The sequence below is a fragment of the Mastigoproctus giganteus genome, chromosome 10 (genome assembly GCF_048544385.1).
Source record: "Mastigoproctus giganteus isolate SK-2022 chromosome 10, ASM4854438v1, whole genome shotgun sequence".
Classification (NCBI taxonomy): domain Eukaryota; kingdom Metazoa; phylum Arthropoda; class Arachnida; order Uropygi; family Thelyphonidae; genus Mastigoproctus; species Mastigoproctus giganteus.
In genome coordinates this window covers 187218628-187244648 of record NC_143584.1, presented here as the reverse complement: position 1 = coordinate 187244648, position 26021 = coordinate 187218628, and the positions used below count along the sequence as shown (strand labels likewise).

The 26021-nt window shown below is 38.2% G+C and overlaps 1 protein-coding gene across 1 annotated transcript in view; it reads left to right on the top strand.

Moving 5' to 3' along the window:
* The window catches only part of LOC150079648 (97 kDa heat shock protein-like), a 186412-nt gene that overhangs the window by 146328 nt on the left and 14063 nt on the right, over positions 1-26021 (top strand). Inside the window, exon 12 of the mRNA XM_090383811.1 lies at positions 5301-5354. Coding sequence (XP_090239937.1) covers positions 5301-5354 — 54 coding nt within the window. The remainder of the gene's footprint in view (positions 1-5300; positions 5355-26021) is intronic.

Here is a 26021-nt window from a genome sequence, read left to right as displayed (position 1 = left end):
GCCCAGTGGGCAGGAGCAGCAGTGTGTAGCACACGCTTCTTGATTAGACCAGGGTTCGAGCCCGTGACCACCAAAAACGGAGGATGCAGAAAGGTAAGGGAATGACCACCGCATATCCCTGGAGCAATATGGCTTTGGTTGCTAATGCTCCTAAAAACCAACCAATAACATCACTAATTTCGGTACCACTTTACACCCTTTCTTAGCGTTGTGTGCATACAAACCCATTTGATCCGACAGATCAATGCCTGCTTTTCCCTTATTATGTGCTAGGATAGGAATTGGTTTTTGTTTGATTTCTTTTTGTCTTCCTTTACTGGTGGAGGGTCCATCAACCATTTCTGGTTGCTTTGTTGTTAGCAGTCTCACATCTTGAGCATCTCCACTTTAGAACAATAATTCCATTTTTTTTCCCCCCTTGGTGATCATCTCCCCTTTATTTAGCTTTGAGTACAATGACTTCTTTGGGCATAAATTTTTTACTGGCTCGTAACGTACCAACATTAGTTTTTTTTTTATGAAGAAACAATAACGCCAGATGGTAGTGGTATAAAAATTGTCTGCGCACAAGGTGCAACCTTCATTTAGAAGTCCTCACGATAATTCTTCGCAGACCTTTGCAGCTAAATCTACAGATTTTATATAATTTTCAGATTTACCTGAATAAATTTTGCTCAACCAGGTATATCCTTCAGTGGAACATAACTTGAACAGCTTGATTCCATATTATTGCACTTTATTTGTTATATATTGTCGGGATATCAGCCTGCCCCTCCAAGGAATAAGAGTTTCGTCAATGATGTAATCTTGGCCAGGGAAAAATATTTTCTGATATTTGAACTGCAGAACATCTATCAGGTGTTGTATCTTACTGAGCCTGTCCCCTGGAAGAGCAGTTTCATTGTCTGAAAAGTGAATGAGGCACAACAATTCAAATTTGTTGCGAGACATTTTTGTTACTAAGTTATTTTTTTTTATAGATAGGTTTGGTAGTAGTAATAGTAGTGGCATGTGATGCAAGAAAGCAAGTGTATGAGCTTATGCAGCATCAACCAAAAAAAAAAAAAAAAAAAATTACAGAACAATCCCCTCTAAATGTTTGTCCAGTTCCCTCTTAAATTTATTTAACTTATCTACTTCCACAACGACAGATGGAAATTTGTTCCAGCAATTAACCACCCCCTGGCTAAAGGCAAATTTACGCACATCCTATTCTACATCTGTCCTTCCTCAATTTCAATTTATTCCCCTTAGGTTCGTAATCTGAACAAGTGGAAGAATCCCATCCGAATTCAGCGTGCTCAACCCATTCAAGGCCTTATACACCTCAATCAGATCACCTCGCAGGTGCCTAGTCTCCAGCTGCTGCAATTTGCAGAACTTAAGCCTCTCTTTTTTTTTTTTTTTTTTTATGTGAACCCCAAACCCCAAACACGAGAAGTATTAGAACCTATAGTACTTAGTACCATGCTTGGGTTGAGAAGACGAAAGAAGATATTTGTTGACATTGGACATGAACTTCTGTAGATTGTAATTTTCAGGAAATACGTATGAAGGAAGGTTGTTCTAGAAAATGGCAGTTGAATGAATAAACGAGGAAGATGAAAAGTTGGTTCTGTGGGTTTGAAGTTGGACAGTAAATGGATATTGGCTGGTGGTGGCACGTGTTCGGACTGTTTTGAAAGAGAGAGTGGGAATTATAGAAGCCAATTCAGAAGAACAGTGCCCATGGAAGTATCTGTAGAAGAGGCATGCAGCAGAAACAGTACATCTATGAGACAGCGAGTGGAGAGACTCTGTTAGAGATGAATCATTAATTAACCTAACTGCCCTCTTCTGAATGGAATCAAGAAGCCTGAGAGAGGTTTTGGGGGCACCACCCCAGATGTGGGAACAATATTCCATGGCTGGGCAGATTTGCGATTTATACAGAGTGAGCAGCTGTTTGGAAGAAAAGTAATGCTGAGAGCGAAAGAGAAAACCAAGTTTTTTAGATATTTTTAATGTGCTTGTGCCAAGAGAGTTTAGAAGTCAGGGTAATCCCCAAAAGAGATATATCATTTTGCCTAGAAATCGGAGTGTCACTAAAGATAAGCATAGGAGCAGAAGAATCCTTTTTGCGAGATATAAGACAAGACTCAGTTTCACAAGAATTGAAATCAACTGAGTTGTCTTTGCCCCACTGAAGAATTACCTGAAGATCGGCATTTAAGAAATTGGTAGCAGATTTTCGAGAAGTTGAAGCTGATTGAGCAGGACAAGGTTTCTCAAAATGGAAAGTGGAATGCAATGTGCTATCATCAGCAAAACTACGAATAGGATTTCCAGTCAATGGAAGAAGGTCATTAATATACAAGAGGAAAAGAGTGGGGGGGAAAGAACTGAACCTTGGGGGACACCGGCATTCGTGAAGAAGTTAGAAGACAGAGAGCCATCTACCATCACCCTCAGTGAGCGATCAGAGAGAAAACTGGACAACCAATTACTAAAAACAGTTGGCAAACCATAAGGTGGAAGCTTGTTTAGAAGACCTTTATGCCAAACATGATCCAAAGTTGAATCAACCGATAACTGAGATTCTGTCAGAAAAAGTACATGGGGTTTGGCAGACTGCAAGTGGAAATGGACATCGTTGAGATTAGAATTGAGACCATATATATTTGTGAAATGAATTAGGAAATGCTTGGGAGGGTGAGATCTTTTCGCAGATAAGCTTGCTCTATTAGTTTGACAATTCATGGTGTATTCAATAGTAATAAAAAGTGGGTGGGGCATGCTGTATGAAGTAATGAAATTTTTGGATATGGTGTAGACGTGGTAAGAATTTACCCAGATCCTTGACATAACGTGGCGTGGTAAGAGGATCCCTTCATTCCCCTCACCAATCTTGTTGCCCTTCTCTGTACACGCTCAAGCAAATCAACATCCTTCCTAAAATGAGGCTTCCAGACCTGTACGCAATACTGAAGGCATGGCCTGACCATTGCCTTATACAGAGGGACAATCACCTCCTTTTTCCTGTTAGCAAAATTCCTATATATCATTGACAAAACCGTGTGACCTGCCCTGGTAGCCTGTCTGGGGTGGGGGGAAGAGAGAGAGAGAGAGAGAGAGAGAGAGAGAGAGAGAGAGAGAGAGAGAGAGAGAGAGAGAGATCATCCAAGAAAAGATAAGAATGATTATATACAGCTCAGGACCCTGGGTGTGCCAAGTCCATACTAATTTTTTTTTAATTTTTTGGTTGACTTGTGATGCTGGATATATCACTATAAGTCAGAAACAGAACAGATGAGCAAACAGTGGGAACTTACCTCCCAAAAGGCAAGGGCGTTACTGGGAAATACTATTGTAACCTCTTGAGAAAGTTCAGAGGCTATAAATTTGAAGAGAGACATGAGCTATCCAGAGGTGTCTACCTCCTTGCCAATAGTGCACCTGCTCACTGTGTACTTTACGATCATGTGTGGCTTTGAAACATTCTCTGGTGAGAGATCAGGAGAATAAATTGGATAAGATTTTGAAATTCTTACCCACTCTATTCTCCTAATCTCTCACCTTCAGACTCCTTCCTCTCCCCTGAAGTGAAGAAACCAGTATGAGGGCTGCAGATTATAGTGATAAACAGGTAATTAAGTGTAATTAATTAATGAAGTGGAAGTCTGGTTTTCTGCTCAAAGTGAGGAGTTCTATTCAAGTGGCTTGAAAGAGATTATCCATAGTAGCTACACAAAGAATGCAATTATCAGCCAAGTTTCAAATCCCAGATTTCCCAAATTTCCAGATGAGTGTAGATATCTATTGACCACCCCTTGTATGTGTGATTAAAAAAAAAAAAAAAAAAGTATGATGATTGATATAGTTACTCATTTGTACATATTGACAGGACAGCGGTGTTTATAAGAATTTAATTGCACCAGTCACAGATATTGTTGTACAATCTGATTCTGTTAATAATATAGTATTACTGCATCAGTTCTATTGTGTGCATTTAGTACGACTGTTCAACAGCGTGACGAGTAGTATTCTTTAAAATATGGCATAGCACATTTTGCATCTGTCCAAGCAAGATCAGAGAGTCAGTTTTTGGATGCAGGAGCTGCCATTCAGCAGACATTCATTAGTAGGTGCAGGCTTCTAATGCCAATGCTTGTATGTACATAATAGCAAGCGACATGTATACAGATTTTCAAAGTGTGACAGTTAACTTCTAATGTGTTGCCTTAGAAGCAGCAAGCATTATTACAGCTATGGAAGCAAACGTGCAAGACTGTCCAGTAAACCCAAGCATATGTGTAGTAAATATGGAATGAATTCATGCGCTGTCAGTTGGGTGGGTGTCATGTACTGTGTAACAAAAAAATCCACACAAATGGGACTATCCCATAGCACTTGCAGAAATATCATGACAAAGGAAATGTTTTTCTGCAGAAGATAGTAACCAATAATGAAACAGTATCTCTATTACAAACCAGAATCAACGAGAACAAGCTTGGTAGAACCTTTGGTACCCTTGCTACTGGAATTTAGGGAACCTGGAGTGTCTGTAACTGCCCAGTGAATGTGGTGAAACCCTTTAATGTCTGCATATAGCAATCAAGAATAAGTACCCAGGGAATCTGACTTGTTGATTGCCTCTCATTTGATTACATGTGCCTTCATTTGACAAATGGCATTAAGATTAAGTTATAACATGTAAGTTGAGAGGTACTGGTGCATCTTGCATATATTTCTGATCTCCCTCCCTGTGAGTTCCATGCTGTTGTCACCGAAGTACTACTTTTGGGATGCAGATTCCATTTTGGACACCCAGGTAAAACAAGCTGTCTGTGAAGGTGGTTTTTTTTTTTTTTTTTTAAGTGGCCACAACCTTCAGAAAGAAAGGTATACTGCATTTAATGACTCAATGGAACTTGTCTCTCAACATAGGTGGTGACTTTGAGTGAGCTGAATAGATATTATGTAACTGGCCACATAAGTTTCTGTTGAACTGCCCTTGTACATCAATTGTATATTAAATTTATACTATATGACTTAATATGATAGCATAGCTTAATTTATTATGGTACTCACCTTTTTTATAATCTGCAATTGATGTTTGAATAGGGTGGATTATAACAGATTATAAAAAAGGTGAGTACCATAATAAATTAAGGTATGCTATCATATTAAGTCAATTATAAATGGTATTTTAAGAAATCTACAATTATCAAATTTATACTATATTTATTGGTGTAACTGACTGGTAAATCTTTCTTTTTCTGTAATTTCAGTATTGCTCAATTTATGAATTCTTTTTACAGAGTGAAATGCAAACAGATCGACAAGATTTGGGTGATCAACCAGTTACCAACAAAGTAATTACATTTTTCTCTATTTTTCTTTCTTAATAATTTAATTTGGAATCATGTTTAGTTCAACACTACTGATTTTTGTTTATCAAGGTGGAACCCTATTTGATATTATAGTATCATTAACCCAAGTATACCTAATCTTAAGTAAGCAACATTCATTGATTGGCTTGGAGAGAGAAGCTATCATCAAAGCACCACTCAAAAGGAAAATCTCTGTTGGGATGTTCCTGCCAACACTTTTTGAATTAGAGAATATTAATACAAATACTGCCCTTTCAATTTTCTTGACTGATTAGCTGGAGATAGGAAAGATTTTTCACATAACACTGGTATTTTTTACATAGCATTTTTTTTTTTTTTTTTTTTTTTCCCTTAAAAAGTTTTGCTAATCTGACAGTTGATTGCAACGTTGATGGTACTGCTATATCAAAGAATGGGTGCATTGTAGTTGGTGCAAACAAGCAAAAGCAGCTGTGGGCAGAGGAAGAGGGCCTTGAGGTGCTTGAATTTTATCTCTTATCAAGGTTCTAGTTCTAAGCCACTGAATTACTAGCCAACTGATGAAAATAGTCACCGTCACCTGCAGTAAGCTTTTACACTCTTGAATTTGCATGTTTTTAAATACCATTAATGAGGAAAATTGAATGAAACTTTAATGTGAGATCCCTATCCCTTAATTTCCTGTCCTGTTCCTCTCTGGAACAGGACATGATTTAGTAAGGAGGATGTTTTTGTGTGTGCTAGGTGCAGAGAGTGTCAAGAAATTAGGTGCCAACTTAGTGGTCTGATGGGTGCTTATGAGAGTTTGAAGAGTCGGGTAGATGCCCTTGAAGATATTAAAATGGGGATCCATCAGACTCTCAGCTGCCCAACACAGCGGCAATCTCCAAGGCATAATGTGCTGGTCCCACAGGAGTTATTGTCAGGGAGATGGGTAATATATTGTGTAAAAAGGATAGGTGGAATAAGACTAAGGTATGTCTGCCAGGGGCAAAAGTTGATGTTGTAGAACAGATATCTTTTAAGGGCACAAAGGGTGATATTGTTGTACACATTGGCACTAATGACATATGTACTTAATGAGCTGCAGATTTACTTAGCAAGTACAAGTCAATGCTGAAAAAATGTCAAAAGTTAGGGTTAAATTTGAAAATGTCTGCAATTCTGCCCAGACACGATAGGAGGGTGTGTGTGTGATGAGAGCCTTGTCAATCAATTCGGCCCTGGAGAGATTGTGCAAAGCTCATGGGGTAGGATTTTTTTCAGCATGGTCTGCACTTGTTAACAGGAGAGACTGCTTCTACAGGGATGGAATACACTTAAATAGAAGGGGTGCAAGAGTGTTTCCTGATGCTATTGAAGCAGTGTTAGGGGTGTTGGAAAACTGCTAGCTTGTGGGGATTCACAGACTAAAAGGTTAATAGTAGCCACAGGCAGAGGTGAAAGTGATTCTTCTATTAGAATGAGCAGTGGACTGGATGGCAGGGTGCTGGGTTAGTATTAGTATTAGTAACGGCCGCATGGTGCAAGAAAGCCTATGGCTTATGCTGCACCAGCCAAAAAAAAATAAAAAATAAAAAAAAATAAATAAAAAAATAAATCCGAACAAAACAATGATAAAAACAAAAAAAAAAAAATAAATAACTAAATAATAATAATTAATAAAATAAAAAATAATAAAAAGGAAATTAAACCTATCATCCTATGTGCTTCCCTTACCCGAAAGTACTATCCAGATGACCTTTGAATTTCCCCAAACTCTCGGCCTCTACCACCCATGAAGGCAACTTATTCCAGTAATTTATAACTCGCTGGCTAAAATAGAACTTCCTGCAATCCAATCTAAACATTTCCCCCCGTAACTTGAATTTATGTCCCCTAGTTCTAGCATCATTTATAATCTTGAAAATTTTGTCCTCATTCATTTTACTGATGCCTCTCAGAGCCTTAAACACCTCAATCAAATCTCCTCTAAGGTGTCTAGTTTCCAAACTCTGCAACCCACATATTCGAAGTCTTTCTTCATAAGGACGCCCTTTTGCCGATCTCACCAGGCGAGTTACCCTTCTTTGCACCCTTTCAAGAAGCTCGATGTCTTTCTTTAGGTGCGGTCTCCATACTTGAACACAGTATTCCAAGTGTGGTCTAACATAAGCCTTATATAATGGGATTATCACGTCCCTATCTCTACTTGCAAAAGTTCGATAGATCATTGATAGGACACCATGGGCCTTCCTTGCAACCTGTTTACAATGCTCAGAGAATTTCATGTCTGACCGTATCGTAACACCCAAGTCCCTTTCCTCCAGTACTGGCTTTAGTTGAACTCCACCAAGTGAATAAGTTTTTTTGGGATTACTGTTTCCCAGGTGTAATACCTTACACTTTGTTGGATTAAAGCACAGCTGCCATTTTTCTGACCATTCCTGAAGTCTATCTAGGTCTCTCTGAAGAAGCTCAGCTTGACAGTGATCATTAACTACTCTCCCAATTTTAACATCATCTGCAAATTTAGACATCACGCCCTCTATCCCTTCATCAATGTCGTTTATGAAAATTAAAAACAACAGTGGTCCTAATACTGATCCTTGGGGAACCCCACTTCTTACATCAACCCAATCTGAGGAATAGCCATTTATCACAACCCTCTGCCTCCTGCCCTGAAGCCATCCTTCTATCCATCTAAGGATTTTCCCAGTGATTCCAACCTGTTCCAGCTTATAAAGCAACCGCTCATGTGGGACTGAGTCAAAAGCTTTGCTGAAATCAAAATAAACAATGTCGAAATTATTCCCTAAATCCAGCTCGTGAGTGACCCTTTCGAAATAGCGAACCAGATTTGTTAAACATGATTTTCCCTTTACGAAACCATGCTGAGTATCCTTGAGAATTTCAATTCGATCCAAATGATCCTGAATTCCACCCTTGATCATTGCCTCCATGATTTTCCCTACTACTGAAGTCAGACTGACAGGTCGATAATTTCCAACTTCACTTTTAGAGCCACCCTTATGTATGGGAGATACATTTGCACTTTTCCAATCCAAGGGAATCTCCCCAGAGTCTAATGATGCTCGCATAATTAGCCTCAATGGTTCAATGCACTCGCTTGCCGCCTCTCTTAAGATTATAGGGTATATTCCATCAACTCCAGGAGCCTTACTGGTCTGTAGGCTCGAAAGTTTTTTCATTAAATAATCTTGGGAAATTTCAATATCATTAATTACATATTTAGGAACTGTTGAGGAATAATCATGAAACAAATAAATACATGGGCTGTGTTAAGGTAATTAGAATAAGAATAGGTGCATGTATACTTACATATACACCAATGCTACAAGTATAGTAAATAAATTTGAAGTGCTGGTCAAGACATCAAAGGCAGATATTGTTGGGATATCAGAGACATGGTGTCACCAGATATAAGCAGTGCGGAATTGGAATTTAGGGAGTACAATATGTACAGAAAGGATAGTAAGGAAGGAGGGGTTATGCTGTTAATTCAGAAAAACATAAAATCTAAGGAAGTGCATCTAGTTGACATAGATGGACAGTGCAGTGTTGAGTCAGTTTGGCCTGACATAAGCACTGGGAAACAAAAATGAGAGTAGGAGTGTGTTATAGGCCTAATGACTCTAATGAGTACAACGAACATTTGTACAGAGAAATAGAATGGGTCAGTAAATCAAATTGTGTTATAATGGGAGATTTTTAACTTTCCAGATATTAACTGGAACTAGTGGGTTGGTCACTCTCACACCAGCAAGACTTTTATGCATTTTTTGGATGATTGTTTTCTGCAGCAGCATGTTCAAGAGGCAACCAGAGAGGATAATACTCTTAATCTGGTTATCAGCAGTTATTATCCCTGATGTATAAAGAATTTGCAGAGAAAGGAACCACTAGATAGCAGTGATCACACAGTGTACTGAAGTGGGATTTACTTAAAGATATAATTACTATCAGGGATCAAGGGAAGGGTTTTTGCTTCCATAAAGGTGACTACAGTGGTCTCAGACAGTTTCTAAATTCTATACAATGAGTCCAACTGATAATGGCCCCAATAGCAAATTCTAAGTGGGAAGCATTTAAGGAACTAATCGTGGAAGCTACTAGGCTTTTCATACTGATTAAGAAATATTGTTCAAGGTTTAGGCCTAAATGGATGTCAGATGAACTAATGAGACTTGTGGGAGAGAAGAAAAATCTTTGGAATGCATATAAATTATCAGGTGACACAAACTTATGGCAGATATAAGCTAGTCTGTAATCAAGTCACAAAGCAGGTTAGGCAAGTGAAAGCACATTATGAGAACTCTTTGGCAAAGGATTCTAAGAAAAACAGCAAGGACTTCTTTACTTATATAAACTCTAGAAGGAAAGGGATGAATCAGATTGGTCTCCTTGATATCGATGGTTCGACTGTTGATAATTCTGCTGCTCAGATAGCTGATAATCTGAATGAGTATTTTGCCTCTACATTCACACATGAGTTATTGAGGGAAGAAAATGCTAGAACTTTATCAAACTGTAGCAGGGACCTTAATGATTTGGTAATAACTGAGAGAAAAGTGGAGGAGAAATTGTTGAAGTTAAACATAAGAAAGGCACCTGGGGTGGATGGGATCTATCCAGTTATATTAAAGGAGGCAGCAAAGGAAGTAAGCAAACCCTTAGCCATTATTATGAGAGCATCCTTGGACTCAGGGGAAGTCCCTACAGACTGGAGATGTGCAAATGTATCTCCAATTCACAAAGGGGGATCTAAGGGTGACACGAGTAATTACAGACCAGTTAGATTAACTTCTATTCCTCGGAAAATAATGGAGTTGCTGGTTAAAGATGCATTGCAGGATCATCTAGACAAGACTCCAGTAATAATTCACACAGCATGGGTTTGTTAAGGGAAAGTCTTGTCTGACAAATTTGATTGAATACTATGATGTCGTTACAAAGGAACTGGATGCAAAAAAAATAATTTTGTTGTCATATACAAAGGGTACTAGGAAAGTTTAGCAATACAGCTTTGTTTATTTAATTTTTTCAAAGTAATTTCCTCTACATTCAATACACCTCTTCATCCTCCGAAACCAATCTTTAAACCAGTTCTGCCAAGTTTCACTAGGGAGTAAAGCACACTCGTCCCAAGCCCGTAGAAGGTCCTCATCACTGGAAAACCGCCTCCCTTTTAGCTTCATTTTCACATGCGGGAACAGTGCAAAGTCGCAGGGAGCAAGGTCTGGACTGTAGGGAGGGTGCTCGAGAAGTTTCAGTCCTGTCGTGGTCAAATATTCAGTGCAGGCTTTGGCGCGGTAAGCTGGAGCATTATCGTGATGGAGGTACCAGGTGTCCATTCTTGGCCGCAGGTTCTTCATAGATCCAATGACTTTAGGCAGACATTGTTCAGTATACCACTTAGCTGTGACTGTCTTCTGCGTGTCCAAAACGACACTTTCCACAATTCCACTCGATTTGAAAAATACGGCTATCATTTTCTTCTTTACAGATCGGGATTTTCTGACAATTACGGGTGTGTCGTCATCATCAAAGACCCAAACTTTGTTTTGAGCCTTGGTCGGCAGATCGTAATAGTACAGCCAAGTCTCGTCACCTGTCACGATGTTGTTCACATACCGAGATTGTCCTTTATCAAACTTTTTTAACATCTCCCGGCACCAAGTCACACGTGGTGTCATCTGCTCTTCAGTCAGTTGATGCGGCACCCGGAGAGAACAAGATTTCTTCACGTGCAAATGATCTTGCAGAATCGAACGAATTGCTGGTGCATTTAGGCCCAAAGTATCCTCTATCTGTTGGTAGGTCACTCGCCTGTTTTCGTCAAGCATTTTCCTCACAGCAGTAACGTTTTCCTCCGTAACTGACGTTCGTGGCCTTCCCAGCCTCTCAGCATCCTCCAGAGTGAAATTTCCCCTTTGGAATTCTCTATACCACCTGAATATCGTTGTACGATGTGGACAATCATCATCTAGTGCAAGAGTCATTTCTTCTAAGCACTGGTCTATGGTTAAACCACGCACGAAATTATACCGCAAAACTGTCCTTATCTCATTTCGTGACCACGATGCCATCGCAAGCACTTTACACTCTCACTACTAATGAATAACTGAGCCCATCGACTTGGCGCGGCTACTATGCACGTATGAACATGTCTCAACATGCAGCAACAAGCAGCTTCCTGTGATTCATTGTTGCGTCATATTGCAAAACTTTCCTAGTACCCTTTGTATTTGGATTTCAGGAAAGATTTTGATGCTGTTGCACATGGAAGACTACTGTACAAATTGGAGCAGTATGGTATTTATGGGGCTTAGAGGGGAACAGGTATCCTGTGTGTTATCAGATACTCAGCCTAAAACACTGATGGATCCAATATCTCTCTATTACAGAAGATTTAGGAGAAGTCCGGTTGGCCTGCCTCCCTAAAATCCACTCATGCACACCTTCTCGATGGTAAGCCCTGTTACGTCACTTAGGTGGCAACGAACGTGTAGAGTGGCTCTCTTCAAGACGCCTGGTCAGCGTGAAGAGGAAAAGACCAAACCCTCCAGCAATGAGAGCACAACAATACAAATGGCCCTCAGTCCCCAGCAGCTTTCACTCTCCCTCTTAGGGCAGCGAGAGGATCAGAGTGGAAGCAGAGGGTGCTAAGAATCTCTGGGTACGACCAGGCTGCCATGCATGGAAATTGAACTTGGCCTGTTATAACGTACGATCACTCATCGGTGAAGACAGGATATTAGAGCTGGAAAAGGAATTAGAAAATGTGAATTGGAATATCATCGGTTTGGCTGAAACAAGAAGAAGAAATGAAACACTTATAAGTTTATCAAGTGGAAATCTGCTGTACACCAATGGAAACAGTGAAAGGAGTGAAGGTGGAGTTGGGTTTCTGGTCCATAGAGATTTTAAAAACAACATTTTGGAATTCAAAAGTACATCACCAAGGGTGTCAAGACTAATACTCAAGATTTCTAAGAGGTACAAGCTAAAGATTATAATGATTTATGCACCAACATCGAGCCATGATGATGAAGAGGTTGAAGAAATGTACACTGAAATTGAGAGTCTTCTAGATGAGCAGAAAACCCACTACACTATTATTATGGGGGACTTCAATGCTAAGGTTGGAAAAATGCAAAACAGTGCAGAAAGAGGAACTATAGGAAATTTTGGAATTGGTGAAAGAAATAAGAGGTGAAAGACTTGTGGAATTTGCAGAATCTCAAGAAATGTCAGTAATGAACACTTTTTTCAAGAAAAGGGTGAACAGAAAGTGGACATGGAAGAGTCCAAATGGATTAACAACTAATGAAATCGACTTCATCCTCACTAACAGAAGATATATTGTGACTGATGTTACCGTCCTGAATAAGGTAAATGTTGGAAGTGATCACAGAATGGTAAGATGTACACTTGATATAGATGTAGGAAAGGAAAGGAAAAAACTGACTCGAGTAAATAATACAAAGGTCTTTGAGATAACAGAAGAGGAGAAAAAGCAGTATGTACTGGAACTTAAGAACAAGTATGGGCTTCTGCAGACTGCTGAGGACCAAGATATCGACGAGGAATATTACAACTTTTTGAAAGTGATAAAGCCCAAGAAACCTATAGGGAAACAGAAATCCAAAGAAGAAAAAATTAGTCAAGAAACACTTGTCATGATGAACCAAAGACGACAAATGAAGAGCAAGAAAAACACTGACAGGGAGAAAATTGAGTATACTGAGTTATGCAAAGCCATTAGAAAGAGACTCAGAGAGGACATAAGAAGATTTAACACAAGAAAAGTAGAACAAGCATTAAGGGAAAACAAAGGATTTAAATCAGCAACCATGAGCAGTAATACAGAAAGACAAATGATACTGAAACTGAAGAATAGCGATGGTGTACTTATAAACAGCAGAGAAGGCATAATTCAAATAGCAGAAGACTACTATAGAGAATTATACAAGGAGCGAGGGAATGATACCAGCAGTGGGGAAGATGGATTGCAAAGTAGCAACACATACGACATACCCGATATTCTTCCTGATGAGGTAGAACATGCATTGAAGAAAATGAAGAATCGGAAAGCCCCGGGGGAAGATGAAGTTACTGTAGAGTTGTTAAAATTGGGAGGAAGAGACATAACACAAAAACTGGCAAGGCTCTTCACAAAGTGCATTAGAAAAGGTGCGATGCCTAAGCAGTGGAATAATGCAATCATAGTTTTGCTGCATAAGAAAGGAGATAAATCAGAAATTGGAAATTATAGACCAATTAGCTTGTTATCCCATGTCTACAAGTTGTTCACAAGGGTCATTACTAACAGATTAGAAAGAATACTTGATGAGAATCAACCGAAAGAGCAAGCTGGCTTTAGGACAGGATTCTCAACTATGGATCACCTTCACGTAATATCACAGCTAATGGAGAAAGCAAATGAATATAAAACACCATTATGCCTGGCATTTGTGGATTGTGAAAAGGCATTTGACTCCATACAGCATAAGGCAATGTTTCGGGCACTGGAAAGACAAGGCATAGATACTCCATATATTATGATTTTGAAGAAAATATATGAGAGTGCTACATCCTTTATTAGACTAGACAAAGACAGTAGCAAATTTAAAATCGAGAAAGGAGTTCGACAAGGAGACACAATATCTCCAAAGCTGTTTACTGCTGCCCTTGAGGAAGCTTTCAGAAGATTAGACTGGTCGCAGAAAGGAGTCAATGTGAACGGAGAGTACCTAAACCATTTACGATTTGCAGATGACATTGTGGTCATAAGCCACGATCCCAAAGAATTAGAGGAAAATCTTAATCAGTTATGCACAGTTAGTAAGGATTTTGGACTAAAGATGAATATGGCTAAAACAAAAGTAATGATGAACAAGTATGCCACAGAAAGGGAAATAATGATTGAAGGAGCAGTAATTGAAAAGGTGGAGTCATATACTTATCTGGGACACGTTATTAGCTGTAATAATGATAAATGGCTGCAAGTCAAGAGAAGAATAAATTTTGGATGGATAGCATTCAGGAAATATAGTCACATACTGAAGAGCAATATCCCAGTTTGCCTGAAACATAAAATAATGAATCAATGTATACTCCCCACCATGACTTATGGAAGTGAAACTTGGGCACTCACCAAAAGAATGGAAGAGAAGCTAAGAACTACACAGCGAAGAATGGAACGAATTATATTGGGAATCAGACTGTTAGATAAGAAGAGAAACACATGGATTAGGCAGCAAACTCAAGTAAAGGACATTCTTATCAAAACTAAAGAACTAAAATGGTCTTGGGCAGGACATATAGCTCGAAGACATGATGACAGATGGACTAAGAAAATAACAGAATGGTACCCAAGAGGAGCTAGAAGAAAACCTGGAAGACAGAGGCGGAGATGGATAGATGAAATTCATGAGTTTTTGAGTAGTAAATGGATGGCCAGTGTTCAAAACAGAAGGAACTGGAAAGTTGCTGGAGAGGCCTTCATCCTGCAGTGGATTGAAAATGGCTGATGATGATGATGGTATTTATGGTAAATTGCTACAATGAATAAAAGGGTGGTTAAGTGAGAGGAGACAGATTGGTAATCAACGGAAGCTGCTCTTCGTGGACTAATGTTATTAGTGGAGTCCCTCAGTGTTTGGTGTTGGGTCCACTGTTGTTTTGTATATTTATTAATGATATTGATGAAGTTATATCAGGCTTATTCTGTTGCAGTGTGCTACTGCAACAGAATAAGGGCCCTCTGCTAATCCATACACTAGGTGCATGTGTGCCAGCTCACAGTTCGTATATCGATGCATGCTCTTCGTTCGGCGACTACTGCTCGAATGAGCGGTCGGCGACTACTGCTCGAATGAGTAAACCAGAAATTTTCCCTCTCGCAAACTGATGAACAGCGCCGAGTGCCGACTTACGGTGACGTTTCCGGTTATGTGTTCCTATGCGATTCGCATTCCTTTAGATGCTGCCTACCTCCCCTAAATGTTTGTACCAATATTTTTGAGATACCCTGTATAGTGAATTTTTTTGAATTCCCATTGTTAATTACATTTAAAATAGTTCCGATTAAAAGAGTTACATTTAAATTAGTTTCCATAATAATGAATGGATTACAGGAGACTTAACTGGGTATGCATTGTTCGCACCTCTGGCCTGCAAACAGTTTAAGGAATAGTGCTGTTGCTTAGCATGAATTAAGAGCTAAAGAGATTACCATTTGAAACTCAGTGGTACCTTAAAACCAATCCAACTACCTGTCCCATATACCAAAGAGTTGAGCTGCTCATCTACTTTTTATGTATCCATAGCCAGTGAGCAGATCAAGGCATATTCCGCATTCTGACAATAGGCTTTGGTCAACATTCTATAATCACCCTGTTAGAGATTTAGAAGAGAATGGTTTCCTTTAACCCCACAACTGGTCATCTATTGTTTCACTGAAGTGAATCATCCATGCTTTGCTGTAAATTTCTCCTATTTCTGTTTACGTGGTCTTAGTAGTTGAATATCGGAGTGACTCTGACATTTTGGACAGTTTCAAAAAAAATTTTTTCAAATTTAAGGACTAGTTTTAAAGAACTCGGAACAATATCGAAGACAAGAGGAAGAAAATGAGGTCAGTGAAGATAATAGACCTTCTAAACATGAAATGTTGACAGCTTTTGAAACTTCATTGAGGCCTTTAGTGTGAAGAAAATGTTCCTGAACATATACGTATTTGAATATTAAAACAAATACACTTTTTTTTTTTTTTCAATGGTCGATGTATGCTAAAATCCAGTGTACAACAAAAGATAGCCAAATATTTTGCAAAATAATAATTCTTAAGTGTATTAATATTGTGCGCATTGTACTATTAAAAAATCGTTTATGTATTAATAAAATGTTATAAAAATTTATTTCCACTTATTTCTGATTTATTTTCCATCTTGTACTGTATTTCTGAATGTTGAATTATTTTTAATTGTTGAAAAGGTCATATTTCTTTATCAAAATTTCTATTTAATTAATGTTCTCATCCTGATTCAACATAACCTAGGGGTGTCATTTCATTAGCTAGCCTCAGGTGTCGAAATAGCTTGGCACAGAACTGGTGTAGCCTGTCAGTGGTACCCTTCTGATAGCAGTGCCCTTGGCACCTATGTCAGTTGCCAAAGTGTTCCTATGCTACTGATCAAAAGATTTAAAACAGTAATCCAACCAAGGGAAAGAAGAAAAGAAATCTTGCAGATTATTGCATTTTGCATTCTTGTAATGATAAACAACAAAAGGTTGAGGATGGCCACAAGAAAAGGTCCCGTTGGAGAAGAGGCCATTACAAAGTTGTGACCTGAGGTGCCTAGAGGACCAATCACCTCAACTGTGTACTTTTAAGGGTTTTTTGTGAGAAAAAAATCAAGAGCATTGGCATTGTCTGTTATTCTAGTAGGTAAATGAACAATCTGTGTGAGATCATTAGTAATTGCAAAAGCCTTAGCATCTCGACCAACTGGAGTTGTGAACATTAGAATCGCAATGGAAAATTACCTCACTGTTAGGAAAGTTGGACTGGAGAAGATCTAGCTTCAAAGAGGAAGTCACAGTTCCAAGCGATTAGTGGGTTGGTAGAACAATTGAGGCACCAGAGAAATTTGAAGAATGGGGTAAAGATTTTAAGCCAGAGAAGATCTACACAAGGAGATTCTCAATTACTGTCTCTGACAGGGAATATCAAAGCGGGCTTATGTACAAGTATTGCCTTTAACATGGAAGGAATTGTACAGTGAATAATTAGAATGACTGAGATGAGCAGTTGTTGATGCAACCAATAACTGGAGCTTCTCAGACTGTAAATGAAAGTGGACATTATTGAAATTAGAACTGAGACCATATATATTTGTGAAATTAGCAAGGAAGTGTTTTGGAGGTTTAAATCTTTTTACAGCTTAGTTTGACTATTCGTGATATATTCAGTAGTAAACTTGGGACAGAACATGTATAAAGTAACGAAATTTTTGGATATGGCATATACGCAGCAGTAATATACCCAGCTCCTTGACATAATGTGGTCTTACCCCCCCCAAGAGGACCAATCACTCGCACTCCATCCAGTCACAGGCGCCTCCGTAGCCAGGTGGGAAGGAGCAGCAGTGCGTAGCACACGCTTCTTGATTAGACCGGGGTTCGAGCCCGTCACCACCAAATACGGAGGATGCGGAAAGGTCAGGGAATGACCACCGCATATCCCGGAGCAATATGGCCTTAGTTGCTAATGCTCCTAAAAACCAAATAAACAAAACAAACAAAACCATCCAGTCACTGTCTGGCAAAGTAGAGGTAGTGAGATTATATACTAACTGATCCAGACTCCTGGAAAGTGTTACCAGTAGGTTTGGTCCAATAGACTATCTAGCAGCCAGCCTGCAATTTTAGAGCTGTGTCCTCAATGGAAGGAAGATTGCATCTTGCCATGATGCCCATCATAGCCTCAAAAAACATTGATCGTATGTGATGGAAAAAAGAGGTTGCTGGAGCTTTGCTCTGGAGACTAAATATGGGTTTCACCAGTTCAAGCCTCTAGTAAGCAGAGGGATGGTATTGCACCAATTAATGAGTCATCTACCACCTGGTAACACAGGGACAGTATTCCTCTCTGTGGTGTGGGTGGTCACTTCCTATATACTAAGTGCAGTATTTCATTTCTTGCACATGGGGATTAAACCCAGGTTTATGAACAGTCCCACCATCATGAAGGTGCAAGCAGAGGATTGATTTGGCTGTTGCAGAACAACCAGACTTCACTGGAATTCAGTCCACTTGACTCAGGTGTCAACTGAATATCAATTCCATTAGTGTTCTAGGCTCCTAGATAGCAAGCCCAGCTGGTCGTACCTGAGAGAATGTCTGTGACAGCCTCAAGAACCTAAGATGTAGGGTCTCACTTAGGGCTTGTGTTTGTTGCAAGTGTCAATCTGCATTCCAAGCTGATGATTGTTTGCTGAGTTCTGTTGCATTTTGTCAGCTTCAAAGGTTTTCCTAGCCATTTTGTGATGGGCTCAACATCAGTCGGCTTCCTTTTTTGTAGGTCACATCACCATTTGTTGGTTTAGGAATATTCAGTGCTGTCGAAACATAACAAACAGATTGATTTAGTAGTGGGTGTGATGTGATACTGAAAGTCTGTGTTGGTCGTGGCACATTGCATTCACAGTAATACTACTGTCTCCTTGAGAGCCTATGAGCATATTTATAGTTGTGTGGTGTTAGGTAGGATGTGACCAACTGTGAACAGAAGGGTGCCCAGGTATTAATGGTAGGGCACTGTATATCCTGCAGTGATAAGTCCACTGTAGTGAGCATGCACTGCCAATAACAGGAATATTAATCGTAATAATGAGGGAAATGTATAATTGTAAATTATTTTCTATAAGACTAAAAGTTCAGTAATATAAACTTAATTTTTTATGATTTTGGAAATACCCAACTCTCATTTTTAACAGTAAACCAGTGATGTGAATCATTAGGTTGGGTTATGCTCCACTGCTCCTGTTTTGCATGCTTCTTGAAATACAACTAATTCTTCATTTTATTTTTTGACTTCACCTTGTGGTGTAACATTTAATTTGCTAGCTGTCTGCAGAAACATCTTCAACTGATGCATCTGTAACACTTCACCTCGAGAGCTTGTGTTAATTTTGCATGGGATGAATTATAATTATATCCTGTGCATTGTTCCCATTCTTTTTGCTTTTCTTTATCAGCTGAGCTGACCTTGCTGTTTATTGTAGCATAAACATTGTAATTTAGCTACATCAGAATTAATGTTGCTGAAAGAGGAGTAGTATGCTGCACAGAAAGAAAATTTGAACATACAACAGCTATATGCTCACAATAAACTGAGATTTTCTCAGTTTATTGTGAGCATATAGCATTTACCTGCATTAATTATTTTAACTATTAATTTGGCTATAAGTATGACAACTTCTGTTATTTCATGACTATAACTGTACTCTGTAAATATTTCAGGACATAAGTGCTATATTGTTTTATATTCAAAAATCATCATCAGTGATTAAATTACTGCTTTATATTTTTTATTATATTATATTATATTGTATTGTATTGTTACCATCAAGTAACAACTCCACCTGGGGGAAAACACAGAATACCAATAATTCAAGATAAACAGTGTGTTTTTAGAGACATACAAAAAATTTTCTGTTAGAACAAGGAGGATTAAAAGTAGGAACTATGCAATATGAGACTTCAGGTGGACCTGTGATGTGAAACTCTGTGAACAATGGTCTTACATCATACAATGTTCTCTTTAGAGGGATAAATCATTAGCAATAACTACAGAAAACTAACTTATGCTAAAAAAAAAAAAATCAGACAAACTAATCAAAATCTTCACTTTAATAATAATGATGAATTTGTTAATTGAAATTAAAGGAAAATAAAACAAATGTTATGAAAAGCATTAAAAGGGTTTGTGTATATTGTTTTACCCATGCTTTTTTACTTTTCTTTATCAACTGAGCTGACCTTGTTGTTTATTGAACATAAACATTGTAAATTAGCCACTTCCTTGTCACAGTAATAACCGCTTGCTGTAATCAACCTAAAAGTGATTTATTATCTACTATTAATATATTTAATGTCTGCCATTCAATGAATTTGCTCCTAAACTAATATTAACACTTACAGTAGTACACCTAGGAACTAATTAATGTTCTTTAACTAGAAACGAAATGAATTTGAAGTAAGGTCTTTGCACAAAAGACACTAAGACAAAATTGTTTACCAAAACAAAGATCTCAGATTCATTTAACCATTACAGACAATAGTTATTCTATCAGAGAAAATAGAATGAAGTATTTTCTTATGTTAAATTCTTATCTACACATGGAAAAAGAGTAAATGAATAAAATTAATTAACTAAAGAAAATCAGTTGTGAACAACTGTGACTTGTAAAAAATTATCATGTTACTAGTTAATTTGATTATTGAATCCTAAGGGTGAATATATATATATATATGTGTGTGTGTGATGCTTTTAAATACTTTGTAAGTTTAATTTCAGTTGATTTGCTTGACTTAAAAACTTCATTATAATTATTGAATTGAAGATTTATACAGGTTGCCTGATATTTGTCCTTGACACAGATTGGGTTTTGTTAATTTTTAGGGTTATTTATTGCTAGTTGAATATTTTATTTATTTATTTTTTTTTTTTTTTTCAAAGAGAGTGATTGTATTTTTCCAGCATTGGTGTCCACTTTGTGTTCCATGTTGCAAATCCATCCAAAGTCTCATGTTATGCCATTCCTATTTTTGCTCCACTCCTTCTAATAAGGAAATTTTCATACTTCTGAAAACATTGTTTATATTTAATTTTTGGTGTTCTGTCATTTGTTTCTTAGGTAGAGGTATGATGTCACTGATTATGATAACATTATGAAGGCAGGTTACAACTCTGAATATTCTCCAGTCACTGAGGATGGAAATGTGTAACTATTTCTGAAACCGTCATTGGTAATTAAACTGTTTTTGTTTGTTTTTTTTAACCACACAGTGCAATTTGAGTTCCTTACTACTAATACTGTAGCTATTCTCTTCTTACTTGAAAAAGAAGGGATCCACATAGATTTTTTTTTTTTTTTAGCCCTACATTGGCATGTGTCAGTAACTTGAAGTGCATATTCATAGTTTAGATCTCCACTGGCAGAGGTTCTACATGCACACGCTATGATATTTTTCAGCTTGAGCTTTACAAATCTAGCATTGCACTCTAGCTAATTACAAAGGAATTCCACATTATGCTCATTTTTGTTACAAGTTCATTTATTTTAGATTTTTAGGGTTCTGTATTCTCCCACTCGCTAACAGTCTTTTCCAATTAAAAACATTTAGCTGATTTCAAAGGAATCCCAGATTCTGCCCTTCGTGGTACAGGCTTTTCAGCTTCGTATATATTTTTATTTATTTTATTTTATTTATTTATTTATTTTATTTTATTATTATTTTTTTTTTACTAAAAGGAGACAAGAATAACTCAGGAAGCATTATGTACTTGTGTGCTTTCCAAATGTTCTTTTTTTTTTTTTTTTAAATGCAGTGTTGCACAATATATAATGTTTGATCAAAAAGTTTGTATCTTATAATTCTTTAATGTACAGCAGTAGCTAAATGATCATGAGAAGTACTCATAACATCTTTTAACTTGTTATGTCAGTCTAGTAGAAAGCTGCTTTGAGTAAATTTTTTTTTCTTCTCTCATTTCTTGTGTCTACTGAAAAAGGAAAAACTTGAGCAACATGCAAACATTAAATTTTGTTATAAACTTAGAAAGTCAGCCGCAGAAACACATGAAATACTTGTTATAGTTTATAGATATACTTTAATAATAATAAACCTTTAAATGGTTTAAAAGGTTTTTTGTTAGTGAAAATTTTCCCTTGAAGATGAAAAAAGTGGTAACATGTCAACGTTCCAGAACCGTCAAAGTATTGGTGAAGTCTGCACCATCGTTCGATCATGTCAACAACTAACAATCTGAGAAATTACTGAGATGTCTCTTTTATTGGTTCGGTTTGAACTAAACCAATAAAAAGACATTCGAATGAGGATTTGAGCATGAAGTAAGTGAGCCAAGTTTGTTTCATTCATTTCTACTCAAGAGCAAAGACATCGTCGAGTTATTTCATCCAAGTTGTTTGTACAAGCTGTGTCAGATCCTGCATTGAGTAACAATGGGATGGAGAAACCAATGGTTTTTTTTTTTTTTTTTTTTTTTTATTAATGAAAACCCCAAACAAGAGAGATATTAGTACCGTGCATGGGTTGGAGGTTGAGAAGACGAAAGAAGATACTTGTTGACATTAGACTTGAACTTCTGTAGACTGTAATTTTCATATATAAAATACTTATGAAGGAAGGTTTTTCCAGAAAACAGCTGTTGAATGAATAAACGAGGAAGATGAAAAGTTGGTTCTATGAGTTTGAAGATGGACGGTAAATGGATATTGGCTAGTGGCGGCACATGTTCGGACTGTTTTGAAAGAGAGAGCAGGAATTATAGAAGCCAATTCTGAAGAACAGTGCCCATGGAAGTATCTGTAGAAAAGACATGCAACAGAAACAATGTCTGAGATGGAGTAGAGAGACTGTTAGAGTTGAGTCATTAATTAACCTAATTGCCCTCTTCTCAATGGAATCTAGAAGCCTGAGAGAGGTTTTGGGGGCACTGCCCAGATGTAGGCACAATATTCCATGGTAGGGCTGATTTGCGATTTGTACAGAGTGAACAGCTGTAATGCTGAGAGCGAAAGAGAAAACCAAGTTTTTTTAGATGCAGAGGAAGCAATATTTGTAATGAGCTTATTAGAAGTCAGGGTCATCCCCAAAAGAGATATATCACCTTGCCTAGAAATCAGTGTCACCAAAGATAAGCATAGGAGCAGAAGAATCCTTTATGCGAGATATAAGACAGGACTGAGTTTTAGAAAGATTGAAATCAATTAAATCGTCTTTGCCCCACTGGAGAGAGTTACCCAGAGATCAGCTCAACATCTCGAACATCCGCTACTAATTCCAAATTTAAGGAATTAGTAGCGTATGTTCGAGATGTTGAAGCTGATTGAGCAGGATGAGGTTTCTCAAACTGGAAAGTGGAATGCAGTGTACTATCATCAACAAAATTATGGATAGGATTTCCTGTCAATGGAAGAAGGTCATTAATATATAAGAGGAAAAGAGTGGGGGAAAGAACTGAAACTTGGGGCACACCAGCATTAGTGAAGAAGTTAGAAAACAGAGCCATCACCCTCAGAGGCGCCTCCGTAACCAGGTGGGAAGGAGCAGCAGTGCGTAGCACACGCTTCTTGATTAGACCGTTGTTCGAGCCCATCACCACCAAATAGGGAGGATGTGGAAAGGTCAAGGGAATGACCACCGCATATCCCAGAGCAATATGGCCTTAGTTGCTAATGCTCCTAAAAAAAACCCAAATAACAAAATAACATCACCCTCAGTGAGCAGTCAGAGAGAAAACTGGTATCCAATTACAAAAGTCAGTTGTCAAACCATTAGATGGAATCTTGTTTAGAAGACCTTTATGCCAAACACAATCGAAGCCTTTGAGGTGCCAAGAGCAACTGCTTGTGTTTCACTGAACTTTTCCATTGAATTTGTCCATAAATGGGTAACATAAGCCAGAATATCACTGGTGGATCGACACTGACGGAATCCATACTGTTGATCAGACGGAAAGTTTCAAGATAATTTACGAGTTGAAAGTTAATTGATTTCTCCATTACTTTAGAAAGAATAGAAGTAATTGCAATGGGACGATAATTGGATGGAAGTTATTTGTCACCATTTTTTAGGAACTGGCTGGATATGAGCAAATTTCCAAGCAGAAGGAAAGAGCTTTGGAATAAGAAAGTGAAAAAAGTGGCACAGAACAGGAGCACAAATTTTAAGAACAAGTGGAGAAATACCATCAGGACCTGGAGCTTTGTTAGCATCAAGATGCATCAAAATCCTTTTGATGGAAGACCACAGGAAGCATTGAATGGAGCGTGTTAGGAATGGTGGGAGGTGTTTTACCAAGATCATTAATATATGAATTAGAAGGAAAATGGGATGCCAATAGCTTTGGCAAGACACCAGAATGCTTGGCTACCATTAAGGAAAGAAGCAAGTTTTCTACTCATAGCCTGTTCAAAATCTAGTTTGGTCTGATTAATAACTGCTTTACAATTGTTGCGAGCTTTGGTGTAGGCAGAAAATGAAATTGAAGAATTGGAAACAAGCCAATTGCAATATGCAACATTCTTCTCTTAGCACATTTATTGGAAAACCAAGGATGAGATTTTAAAGTGGAGTGTGGAATAAAGGGTTCCATTCCTACAAGAATAGTTTCACTTACACGATCTGAACAAACGTGTTGCAATCAGAAGTTTTGAAACCATAATCCAACCAAGGAAAAGAAAAGAAATCTCGCCTATCATTCCATTTTGCATTCTTGTAAATGCCAAACAACACGAGGTTGGTAATAGCCATGAGATAAATGCTCCATTGGAGAAGTGACAATCACTGAATTGTGATCTGAGGTGCCTAAAGGACCACTCATTCGACCCGTACTTAGAAGGGTTGTCTGTGAGAAAAAGATCAAGTGTGTTTGGCTGTATGGTTAGGTTTGTCCGGTATTCTGGTAGGTAAATAAACAATCTGTGTGAGGTCATTAGTAATTGCAAAAGCCTCAGCATCTCAACCAGCTGGGTCTGTGTGACTAGAAAACGGAAGCCAGGTGGAGTTGTGAACATTAAAATCGCCAAGGAAAATTATCTTATCTCACCGTTAGGAAAGTTGGACTGGAGAAAATCAAGTTGCAAAGAGAGGAAGTCAAAGAGCTCCAAGTTATTAGTGGAGCTGGGAGAACGGTTGAGACAACAGATGAATTTAACAGAATGAAGTAGAGAGATGATTTTAAGCCAGAGAAAATCGAAACAAGGACATTCCAAATTACCAAGTCTCTGTCAGAGAATATCGGAACAGACATACGCACAAGTACCGCCTTTGAAGCGAAAGGAATCATACAGCGAATAATTTGGGCAACTGAGATGAGCAGCGGTTGAATCAGCCAATAACCGAGATTCTGTCAGAAAAGGTACATAGGGTTTGGCAGGCTGTAAGTGGAAATGGACATCATTGAGATTAGACTTGAGATCACATATATTTGTGAAATTAACTAGGAAGAGTTTGGGAGGTTTTGATCTTTTCGCAGATAAGTTTGCTCTATTAGTTTGACAATTCATGGTGTATTCAGTAGTAAGAAAAGGTTGGTGGGGGGGACATGCTGTATGAAGTAATGAAATTTTTGGATATGGCATACACATGATAAGAATATACCCAGATCCTTGACTAACGTGGCCTCGACAATGCCCCCCCCCCCCACATACACACTACTCAGACTCCCTCCAGTCACTATCTGGCAGAGTAGAGGGAGCAAGATTATACACTAGCTGATCCGGAAGCCTCCTAGAGAGTTACCAATTGATTTGGTCTGGTGTACTAACTAGCAGCTGGCCTGCAAACACAGTTTTAGAGCTGTACTCTCAAAATGTGAGTAAGATTGGATCTCGCTGTGGTGTTCATCATAACCTCAAAAGACATCAATCATACTGCATGATGGAAGAAATGGGAAGGGGTTGACTGGAACTTTGCTCTGGAGACTAAACATGGGTTCCACCACTTCAAGCCTCCAATAAGTGGTGGTATTGCACCAGTTGATGAGAGTCATCTACCACCTAATATTGCTTGGTAACACAGAGGGGCGGCATTCCTCCATGTGGTGTGGACACCACACCTCGGCCCCTGCTTATGTTGGTTCACACCTGGGTGGTCACCCACAGTGTGCTTGTTCAAAACCCTGTGTAAAACATTACCATGGTCAAAAACGGGTAGTATTCAAAACCACATACAAAGGTTCGTGTTGATTACACTTTACAATGAAGATAATTGATTTGATGAAGACGTTATCAGAATTCATTCCAAAGTGTGATTTTTAAAACAATTTGATGCAGTCCACCACAAGTAACTTGAAATGATTAGCTGCTTCACCATGATAGTGCACTGTGTCACACATCACTCACTCTATTT